This window comes from Carettochelys insculpta, chromosome 5, assembly GCF_033958435.1.
Source record: "Carettochelys insculpta isolate YL-2023 chromosome 5, ASM3395843v1, whole genome shotgun sequence".
In the NCBI taxonomy this organism is placed as follows: Eukaryota; Metazoa; Chordata; order Testudines; family Carettochelyidae; genus Carettochelys; species Carettochelys insculpta.
Genome location: NC_134141.1, coordinates 82,875,572 through 82,887,620, shown reverse-complemented (window position 1 = coordinate 82,887,620; position 12,049 = coordinate 82,875,572). Strand labels below are relative to the sequence as shown.

The following is a 12,049-nucleotide window of genomic DNA, read 5'->3' as shown; positions in this document are numbered from 1 at the left end:
GCATGGCTAAGTTCTTCAGAGGTCATCTCTGCAAACTACGGATATAGCTACACTACTGTGGCAGTGCTATGGCTGCAGGATTGAACTATAGATGCTTCTTACATTGACAGAGGTTTGGGGGCGGGAGGTTTCTGCCTAAGTAGTAAACCCATCCCTCCAAGATGCAGTAGCTAAATAAACAGAAATAACAAGAAGTCCTGTGGCACCTTATAGACAAACAGATATATTGGAGCATAAGCTTTCATGGGCAAAGACCAGCTTCGTCAGATGATTATGCTCCAAAATACGTCAGTCTATAAGGTGCCACAGGATTTCTTGTTGTTCTTGAAGATACAGACTAACTCGGCTACCTCTCTGATAAATAAACAGAAAAATTCTTCTGGCGACCTAACTGCATCTACACCAGATATCAGGTCAACATATCTATGTCTCACAAGAAACACACATCCACACATTCACCAAAGCCCTTAGCAATGTAGCTAGAACAATATAACTTTTAGGTGTAGACAGGCTTGATACAAGAACAGACAACCTGAAAAGATGTGTATTTGTCCAGCTGACTGGTTATAAAGGCAAAAAGCATAGCAACAGACTGGAACAAAGAGGAGAAAACCCGTGAAGTGAAAAACAGATCAGTAAAGCTCCTTATTAACAATCCTGTTTGTTTAAAGGAATGTTGTCATGAATTCATAAACACATCACACTTGACCTTCTCAGATCTTAGAACAGATTAAATTATTTCATTTTGATAATCTACCCTCTACTATTTATTCAGTTGTTTATATTTGCCTCTCTCCCAGCTGAGACAATGAAATTAAGATGCAGTTCCATTAAGTCACCTTCAGTTTTCTTTAGAGTCTGTTTCCAGTCACTTTCAGGTCCATAGGCACGAGCACATAGCTATGCTATTTGAATGGCAGACAAGGGTATGCTAATTTTAAAACCTTCAGTGCATTTTTTGTAATGCCACAGAAACACACTACTGGCCTCAGATTTTCTCTTAAGTTATATTATTATTATTGCAAAACCTAGATTTTGGCACCAAATTAGAGCTGACATTATGCCTTCAAAAGTATCAGCAAATGGAGACTAGTAGAGCTATACCCACAGGAACAGCCATGCATTTTTACTGGAGTTCACTCAACACACCGGAGCTGAGAGAACAGTGTAATCTGGTTACAGAACTATTGATTAATGAATCAGCATACAAGGCACCACCATACCATGATCTCCTATTTATTACTGGATACCAACACCAGCCAGCCCCTTTACACTAAACCCAATATCTGAAATTGGGCCAAAGTATTACAGCCCACAGAGGACTAGATTTATGTCCCCACAGGTGGCATTCACATGCACCAGTGTCCAAGGCTCTGTGATTATAGGGAAATAATTAAGTGACATACACCTAGATGATCCTGGCAAGTAACCCATACCCACATACAACAAAGAAAAGCAAAAAGCCACAGGTCACTGCCAGTCTAAACTGGGGGAAAATTCCTTCCTGACCCCACCTATCACATGATCAGTTAGGTCATAAGCATGTGAGAAAGAACTAGGTAGCCCAAGAAGCTTGGGGCCATCTCAGCTCACTGGCCTGCCTCATCCAACATCCCATCTCCAGACGTAGCTATTTTTGATGTTTGAAAGGAAGTAGATCCAAAAAAACTTTCAGAATAATTGTTTCTTGGGTAGGAGGAATATCGAGAGCATCCCTTCCTGATGCCTCCAGGTGGTGGCTCTGAAACATGAGCTTTTAGGACATAAATGACCCTTGCTCACTGCCAACACAAAAATTCCCTCTCACACAACATACCTATAAAATTGTCCAGTGCCCTATGGCCACTTTAAATAAGGTACTAAAAACACACACAGAGAACTTACCTAATCTGATTTTCTCTGCTAGCTCTTGGAGTTCAGTTACTAGTGCTTTCATTCGTTCATAGTTTTCCTAGGTGGGGGAGAAAAATGTGAGCTTTTCAGCTTTAACCAACACGAACAGTATTAGATTTTAACAGAGAATCAAGTCACACAAACATATGTTACTGGTGATATCAAATTGTTTGTTCCTCTTCAAAAAATTCAGTATTTTCTTTACACTAATAGAAGTATTTCCACTTGTCTTTTATCCAAGCATCTCAAAGCTCTAGCGGAGTTAGATTATAGGAAGAATTGCTTTACATTTCAGTCAATCAGAAGTCAGCTTATCCATAAGACAAGGCTACCTCACGGGCTAATTTGGGGAGAGGTTCCCCATGAGTTTTAAATTTTGGTGTTGACTAATCATAATATACACTGAAGGATTCAGTTTAAATGTTAGTACTCCTACTTTATACCAAACAATCATTAGTCCAAACCCCAGCCTAAGGAGAAGTTAAAACTCAGATTCTTTATGCCTATTTCAGCTGACTGTTTAGGTATAAGCTAAAGCCATCATCAAGATGCTTTGTCAAAGAAAGAATAAAAATATCCTGGCATCCTGGGCAACATCCCTTCTTTTAATAAAACAGGCTTTAATGTTTTTGGATGTGAGTAATCCATTAATGAGCTCATAATTGCTGCCCCGTTTGTTTGCCTACAGAGTCAGTGCACTAAATTATTAGTGCAGCAGTTTGTACCTTGGCATAGCTCAGTAATTAAAGATACTATCCAACCATATTGTAATTAGAGCCTTTAAAAGCCAAAAAAGAGTATTTTTAAAATATATATAATTATGGGGTATAGTAGACAAAGTAAAGAAGTCAACAGCAACCATTATACACTCATTCATATTGAGTTATCTTATTGTTTTCCAGTTAGAAAATAAAGAATTCTACTTTAATATCAGCAGAACCATACCAATTAATTCTGAAATGTGGAACTGCCAATCAGGGTTAAGATTTTCCAGTTATCTAATGCCTCTCACAACAATAAGGCTTTCTCAAGCCAATACAATACCCTGACTCACTCCTTTAATCACACAAAGGGCACAAGGGAGTGGAGGGGAAGATGGCAAAAAAAGAGATGAAGTGCGCAAACGTAGGAAAACAAAGGATGTAAGAATGTTTGTTTTAGTTATTTTAATTGCATACCAATTCATATTCTGTAGCAAAAGGTGCATTCTGAATTCTGAAGTTTTTACTAGAAAGTGAAAAATCCGTTGTAAAATATCCTTACTGCCAAAGTTAAAACATATAGTCTGAATACAGGCCTTTAAAATGTTGTCAATCATCTACTAGTCTGAGCTGATATGAAAGATGTGTGGGTGGAGAGTCAAAGATACATTCTGGTTTTAAAAATTCAGGTCTCAACCCCCCATACCATCTCAGGGAAAAGGGTTCATTTTCTTAGCAGGGTTCTCTCCTGGCACATTGCTTACATGGGCCATCTTTATTTACTTATCACCTTTTGGCTAATTAGCATCTGGTAAGTTTGAAGCTCCTACCCATAGCTGCCAGAAATAAGATTCTTTCACATGCCACCAATCTATAGCCTCCTGGGTGCCATGAGAATGGGGCACCTCCACAACTCTATACCATTCCATCTTATTGAGGGGGAAGTGGTCTATTATGCTTCACTCCTCTTGTAGCCGTTTTAATTTTATTATTTTAATCTCCTCACCTTGCAAATAGCTTCAGTACCTGCTTCTACTGTTCACCTCTTTCCTAATTAGTAAGTACACATTGCAACTGATTATTGCTAGTTCCACTGTTGTTAGGATTCCCAACAACAAGCAAGCAACTGACCAGTTAATTTCACAGCTCTACTGTGGCAGCTACACAAGAGTGGTCAGCAAACTAAGGGAGGCAAAACTGCATTCAGTCCACACGCAAATGATTCTCTTTGTTGCCTTATTTATTAGCTTTTTCTTTTTTCATAGACTCTAAGGCCAGAAGGAACTACAGTGACCAGCTAGTTTGATTGACTTCCTGTATAACATATAATTCCAAGAGCATATCTTTTAAAAAACCTCCTATCTTGATATAATATTGTCAGTAATAAATAATCCACCATGACTCTTGATAAATCACTCCAAGGGTCATTTACACTTACTGTTAAATACTAATACCATTTCCAGTTTCAATACGTCTAGTTTCAACTTCCAGCCGCTGGATCACATTATGGCTCTCTCTACTAGGCTCAAGAGTATTTATTAAATATTTGTTCCCTGTGTAAGTACATATAGATAATAATCAAGAAACCTTCTTAGCTTTCTTTCTGTTGAGCTAAATACATTTCTCTTGTTGAGTCTATTACTACAATAAAGCATGTTTTCTTATAATTTTCTGTTTTCTTGTGGCTCTTCTCTAAAACCTCTCTAATTTATCATCATCTGATTTGAATTGTGGACACCAGGACTGAATGCCATATTTCAGCAGTGGTCACATTGAGGTCTAATACTGAGGTTAAAATAAATTCTTTACTCTTACTTGAAATTCCTCTTTATGAATCAAAGACCTGCATTACTCCTTCTAGCTACAGCACACTGGGAACTCAGGTTCAAATGGTTGTTCACCATGACTCCCATATTTTTTTCAAAGTCATTACTTCTCAGATTAGAGTTCTCAAGTGTGTAAACTTCTTTGTTCCAATATGTATGCACACATTTAGTCATATTAAAACACATAATTTTCTTGAGGCCTGTTTAACTAGGAAATCCTGCTTAGACTGCTTCAGTAACTTGTCCTCTTAATTCTTTATCGCTCTCTAAATTAGTGTGTCATCTACAAACTTTATGAATAATTTCATGTTTTTTCCAAATCATCAAGATGATGTTAAAAAGCCTAAAGCCAACAATCAATCCCTGCATGATCCCCCTAGAAATACAGCCATTCAAGGATCATCATTCCTCACTCACAATTATTTTTAAACCTTTTGAAAACTATCAATTAGCCATATTTTAATTCATATAATGGATACCATGTGAATTTTATGCCATCCCTGTTTTGTAAATAAAATGTCAAACATTGGTTTGATAGGATCTATTTTTAATAAACCTATGTTGACCAGCATTACTTACTTTACCCTCTTTTAATTCTTTATTAACCACCATTATGTTGTCCTGGTTCAAAGTCAGCTAGACAGCACTGTAATTACCCAAATCATCCCATTTACTTTATAAATAAATATATTAGGACAACATTAGCTTTGTTCCAGTATTCTGGAACTTCACTGAACTTTTAAATTCTTATAAAAATAACCAGCCCAAAACTGTTTCATTTTTAGCCTAGAAAAGTTAAAACATCCAAAATCAGGGTAGCCACAACTAAGAAAAAATATATTCTTTATTCTGTTTTCTTATATGGCTCATTTGGCTGGAGGGGGTCAATAATCAAGTGTAACTGTTTCTCCCTTACTCAGCAACTTGCTCCACGTGTTTCTTTCACACAGGATTGGGGAGATTATCCTCCTCGCCTTTTTAATGAGTGATGGAGAGCCCCTTAATATTGGCAGAGAGATGTGAAAACTGATAAACTAGCTGAAACTAAACTCATTTGTGAAATTGACTAGATTCTGAGTTAACCATATCCCTGTGAATGGTGCATAACCTGATGACATAAGCATTTGCAAGTTCACAGGCTAGGCATGTAAGTAATTTTATGCATATCAATTATTGGACTTCAGTGGAACTACTTTCATGCATGAAGACATGGGAATACATAACACTTTGAGGGATCAGATCTTCCCACAACCCACCCGTACCTTCCCCTTGCCAATGACAGAAAGGTTTTGCAGGCCATGGATGAATATATGATTTGCAGATGATACTTAGTGAATATGAAACTTAAATAGCTCCATTTTTAATCGTAGTTCTCCGATAAGAGCAGTACATCATTCTACTCTCCAGAGCAGCAACAATAACACTTGTAAATCTTATTGTATGCTTTCAGAAAGATTAAAATTTAATAAATAAAAGGTTGCTCTTAGCAGTCTGCATTAACTCCACATTTCTGCACTTTTGTTATATAAAACTAAAAGAACAAGCAAGTTGTCATATACTCTTCTGTAAAAGAAAACTCTTTACCTTATATGACTACTAGATAGATCTTTTGTTAGTATGATAATTTACAGCAATGCAAATCTAAGGTGGCAGAAACTATAAATTAATCCTGCAATTACTGAAAGGTTGAGATCTCTTCTTGACCTCTTTGGAAACCACACACGCAAAATGGTTATAGTATCTGATCCTTTGGGTCTTGACACAGATTTTCCTTTATTTTCCAGAATTTAAACGTTCCTTTTTTTTAAAAAAATAACCATCTAGTTTTAAGATAGTTTACATTTAGAAGGCCAACCTGTCTTGCTGCATTTACAGCCATAAAGACAAATATTAGCTAAGGGAAGTGTGACCTTCATCATTCACCTTATGCCTTCTTGTGTTTGTACTGTTATTCCATGTAATACATTTATTTCAGACTGTAAGTGCTTCATGGCAAGGACCTTGGGTTTTCTGTGTTTGTAGATCATCATATACACTTATAGTGCTCTATAAGTAATAATTATTTCTTCAAAAAGTTAACATTGTTTGCCACATTACTGCTTGAATGACGTAAATGTACTTGTCCAAGACAGCTGGATGTACCTGGCCTGTCTTGACATCCCACAGGAAACTGCTACCATAATACACGAACATTTGAAAAAGCAGTGAAAATGTTTGTTTTTAAAAAGGTCTGATTTTTAGTTTGAATTCTGAGGGTGGGTGCACATAGTAGTTAAGCTGACTAAAGTAAAAATTAAATTTTGAACATTTAAAATTCTGACTCCTTTGGTTCGTACTTAGATGTCACAGTTAGCGGTTTTGTCACAAAATCTACTTTTTGCAAAATGAAACCTAAGATTAATAGAAATGTCCCTCTAAAATGTTTTCGTTGGATTGTCTGGTTCCATTTCTTGGTTTGGTTTCTAATTCTACTGGAAACATTTTAAAATAAATGCATATTCCCCTGCAGGGTTTGCAAGGCACATACTGAAGTGCTATAAATTGAAAAAATGCATGTACATAAACGGTTTAATTAGTGAAAAGTAAACTGGATCCTATATGTACAGTTTTAATTAATCCAGGTTTACTGGTACACAGCTTTGCTTGCAGTGTGATTGACAATGCCCTTTTAAAATGATACATTGATTAGCCAATTTGCACCAACTCAAACTTCCCATACTTTCCAAAGGAAGATATTTTTACCAATTTCATCCTTGTTTTCTACAGATACTGACTGGCTTCGTAAAAATGTTAACAAGTATCAAAGAGGTAGCCAAGTTAGTCTGTATCTTCAAAAACAACAAGAAGTCCTGTGGCACCTTATAGACTAAGAGCTATTTTGGAGCATAAGTTTCATGGACCAAGATCCGCTTCATCATGCATCTGACGAAATGGCTCTCATGCATGGGTCTTTGCCCATGAAAGCTTACGCTCCAAAATATCTATTAGTCTATAAGGTGCCATAGGACTTCTTGTTTGTAAAAATGTTAGTCACTCCCTCAACTCACATTTAATTTTCAAGAACAGCATTGCTTCCAGCTTTCAATATATCATTAATGCTTTCCAGGGCACACGTTTAACTCTCCACCTCTGTTTCATTAGTAAAGCTATCGACCTAAAGTATTGCTGTCAGATGTCCTCCTGCACAAAACCCCCAACCAGAGGTCTGAATCTGGCTATCAGTCCAAAGAAATCCCTTTGCAGAAGAGTGGTAGCTATGGGAGAAAGGACATTCAATGTGTACCCTTAGACTGGGAGCTGCTTGATGCGGTGGTCACCTACTTCTAGAAGTCAGAAGAGCCACTAGCATGTAGGAGGTGCTATCCCCAAGCACAGGTGGAAAATTATATGGGCCTGTGGTGTCCTGGTCCCTGAAATATTCCCAGGGCCAGACTCTACCAAAACTCATCATCACTTGCCCCCCCTTACACTCCCTGCCAGTCCATAATCTAGCCCCCCAGCCACCCAGTGCAGCAGAGCTGGAACAATTTTTAAAGTGGGAGGTGCTGAGAACTGCTGAAGCAAACTGGAAACCCTGTATATAATGGAAACTATTTCAAAGCGGGGAGTGCTGCAGCATCCCCCATACTCCTAGTTCCAGCATCCATGTGTTCCCCAGACCTACCTGCCACCCCTCAATGACTTAAAATGCCCTGGGTGTCCCTAACATCACCAACAAAGTGGGGTTAACAGCAGCTTCCACTGCTCGATCCTCAAAGTTTCCATACAGACTCGACAGCAACACAAACACCCTGTGCCACAGACACACGTGCCAGCAGCTGCAGGGAGCAAGCAGCAGGACGTAAGAATAGCCGTACTGGGTCAGACCAAAGGTTCGTCTAGCTCAGTACCATGTCTGCCAACAGTGGCCAGTACCAGGTGCCCCAGATGGAGGGAACCGAACAAATAACGATCGCTCTTCTGACAAACAGAGGCTAGGCAGACACCATTCCTTACCCATGCTGGCTAATAGCCATTAATGGACCTAACCTCCACGAATCTATCCAGCTCTTTTTTAAACCCTGTTATAGTCCTAGCCTTCACAGCCTCCTCTGGCAAGGAGTTCCACAGGTTGACTGTGCGCTGTGTGAAGAAGAATTTCCTTTTATTTGTTGTAAATCTGCTGCCCATTAATTTCATTTGGTGTCCCCTAGTTCTTATATTGTGGAAACAATCAAATTATTTTTTCTTGTTCACTTTCTCCACACCACTCATAATTTTATATACCTCTATCATGCCCCCCTTAGCCTCCTCTTTTCTAAGATGAAAAGTCCTCGCCTCTTTAATCTCTCTTCATATGGGACCTACTCCAAACCCCTAATCGTTTTAGATGCCTGTTTCTGAACCTCTTCTAATGCCAATATATCTTTTTTGAGCTGACATGACTACATCTTTACACAGTATTCAAGATATGGGTATACCATGATTTTATATAAGGGCAATAAGATATTCTCCATCTTATTCTCTATCCCTTTTTTAACGAATCCTAACATCCTGTTTGCTTTTTTGACTGCCGCTGCACATTGTGTGGATGTTTTCAGAGAACTATCCACACTGACTCTAAGATCTCTTTCCTGAAGAGTTGTAGCTAAATTAGCCCCCATCATATTGAATGTATAGTTGGGACTATTGTTTCCAACCTGTATTACTTTACATTTATCCACATGAAATTTCATTTGCCATTTTGTTGTCCAATCATTCAGTTTGTGAGATCCTTTTGAAGTTCTTCACAAATTGCTTTAGTCTTACCTATCTTGAGCAATTTAATATTGTCTGCAAACTTTGCCACCTCACAGTTTATCCCTTCCTCCAGATCATTTATTAATAAGTTGAATAGAATTGGTCCTAGGACTGACCCTTGGGGAACACCATTCATTACCCTTCTCCATTCAGAAAATTTACCATTTATTCCTATCCTTTGTTTTTTGTCTTTTAACAAATTCTCAGTCCATGAAAGGATCTTTCCTCTTATTCCATGACAACTTTATTTACGTAAGAACCTTTGGTGATGGACTTTGTCAAAGCCTTTCTGGAAATCCCAGTACACTATATCTACTGGATCCCACTTGTCCACGTTTGCTGACCCTTCAAAGAAATCTGATAGATGCGCAAGATGTGATTTCCCTCTACAGAAACCATGCTGACTTTTGCCCAACAAATTATATTATTCTATGTGTCTGACAATTTTATTCTGTATTACGTTTTCAACTAGTTTGCCCAGTACCAACATTAGACTTACTAGTCTGTAATTGCCAGGGTTGCCTCTAAAGACTTTTTTAAATATTGGCCTTACGTTAGCTGTCTCCCAGTCACTGGGTAAAGAAGCTGATTTAAAGGATAGCTTACAAACCAGGAAGGAACCAGCAAGAAGCCCCTCTAGCCCTGCTGAACTAGAGTGGCAGGCCCCCAGGGCATTTTAAGTCACTCGGGATGGCAGGCTAAACGGCAGACTGCTTGAGACAGCAGACTGGTAGCAGTGCCTGAAGATCCCCGTACTCCTATCGGAGCAATGCCAGAGAGAAGTACCCCAGGTTAAGTGTGGCACCCTGTCCCCTTCCCCGACACCCTTTGTACACCCAACCCCTTCCAGAACTCACCCCCTCGTTCCTCCTGCATTCAAATTCCCTCCCAGAGCCTGCACCCAGCATCTCCTCCTACCCCCTATTCCATGGCCCCCGCTGAGAGCCTGCACCCTGTGTCCAAACTCCCCCCCCCAAGAGCCTGTCACCCATCATCTCCTCCTATCCCCAGTCCATAGCCCCAGCTCAGAGCCTCCATCCTGTACCCAAACTCTCCCCTCAAGAGCCTGTCACCTACCATCTCCTCCTACCCCCAGCCCAGAGCCTGCACCCAGCATCTCCTCCTATCCCCAGCCCACGGCCCCAGCTCAGAGTCTGCACCCAGCATCTCCTCCTACCCCCAGTCCACGGCCCCAGCCCAGAGCCTGCACCCTGAACCCAAACTGCCGTACCAGGGCCTTAGGCAGGTGGGGGGTTGAGTGGGGAAGAAGTGCAGGCTCCGGGCATCCTGGGCAGCACCAAAACACCTGCACACCTGATACCCCAGTCCCCAAATTATGCCCTCAAGTGTCTGATTGTGGGGAGGGGGAAAGCGTGTGAGCGGCCCCACAACAGCACTGCCGGGGCGGGGAAGACTCAGCAGCCAGGAGCCAGGTCCTTCCGGAAGCCGGAGCGGGGCCTACGCAAGCCGCAGGGCCCGGCCTACCTGGTAGAGCGGGGAGCCGGCGTCAGGCTGCGAGCCCACCACGGCCACCCTGTCCCCGTGGTACGCGCGGCACAAGGCCGCGGCCGGGCGGCAGAGCCGCTGCCCCAGCCGCCATTTCAGGCCCGCCAGCATCGCGGCTCGGCAGCGGGGGCCGTAGCTTGCCCGGCCTGGAGCCAGCGGCCCCGCCACACCCCCGCGCCGCAGCCAATGGAAAGCGCGGGGCCGAGCCGCGGCCTCAGGCGCCCGCTTCCTGCAGCTGCTGCGGTTAGAGCCGCCCAGGCGGGCTGCGGCCCCGGCCCGTCGGGCCCTGCTGAGCTGCAGCCCCAGGCACGCTGTAGCACAGGTACTGCCCGGCCACTGAGGTACAGCCGGAGCTGCCTGCAGTGCCAGCCTCGATCCATCTGCTAACGTGCTATTTGCGGGGCGGGGCGGGGCGGGGCGGGGCGGGGCTAGGCGCTTGGCCTAACCCCTGCAGGCCCGGAGCTACGGCGGCAGCTAAGCCCGTAAGACACTGAGCTCACCCTCGTCAATTTCTCCTCCACTAGACTGGTCGAGCACTTCCCCCCGCCCTACCTGCTGTGCCTTTTCTAGACACCTGTGAGTTAGGCAGCACAACGTGAGCGCCTAAGGATCCGTGAATGGAGCCCTACAATAATACCAGTCCCAGGGCAAAGCAGAGATCTCCCTAAGGAAAAGGGAAAGCCTATGAAACTGAGCAGAAGAGACTAAACGTTATCCCACAAGCAAGCAAAGAAACATTAATTTGGGCTCTGAAAGCTTTAAATTCACCTCACCACCCTGGCACTAGCTAGTAGTTGTCCAAGGGTTTTCATGCCTCCTTCCTTCTAAATTTTTCATTATGGCTGAAAGGAGGGGATCAGCTTCCCATAATGCAATGTTCCCGCTCCTCAACTATCTTCTTTCCCCTGATTTTCATTGCTATTTTCAATTTCACTGGCATTTGCAGAGTTCTGAATGATTCGAATAAGCTTTACATACACATAACACCACACTCCAGTATTTTCAGAGTTAAAAGAACTATGGAGAAAATAAGATAATTTCTCAAAGAGTGATTGCCAGAGGACATAGTGCCAGGAAATCAGAGTTTACCTGTTTTAAACCTCTCAGTAACCCTCACTTCCTTTTCTTAGCTAATAAACCTTTAGCTAATGCTAATACCTAGTTCTACAGTAAATTGAATTTGGTGTAAAGTCTACAGTAGCCAGTGGGCTGCAAGGACTGACCTCTTGGAATTGGGAGCAACCGAAATATGATGCGAATTTGGGTGTAAGTGACCTTTTATCACAAAATCCAGGTTGTAGGGATGGCAAGATAAACTAGAAAGAACTCCATGATAAAACTGGT

General features: G+C 41.7%; 1 protein-coding gene across 1 annotated transcript in view; it reads right to left on the bottom strand.

Annotated features, from left to right (window-relative positions):
• The window catches only part of MCCC2 (methylcrotonyl-CoA carboxylase subunit 2), a 78,233-nt gene extending 67,137 nt beyond the window's left edge, over positions 1 to 11,096 (bottom strand). The window contains exons 1-2 of the mRNA XM_074995414.1: positions 10,685 to 11,096; positions 1,885 to 1,951 (exon numbers count right to left, since the gene is read on the bottom strand). Coding sequence (XP_074851515.1) covers positions 1,885 to 1,951; positions 10,685 to 10,816 — 199 coding nt within the window. The 5' untranslated portion in view covers positions 10,817 to 11,096. The remainder of the gene's footprint in view (positions 1 to 1,884; positions 1,952 to 10,684) is intronic.
• Between the last annotated feature and the right edge of the window lie 953 nt (positions 11,097 to 12,049).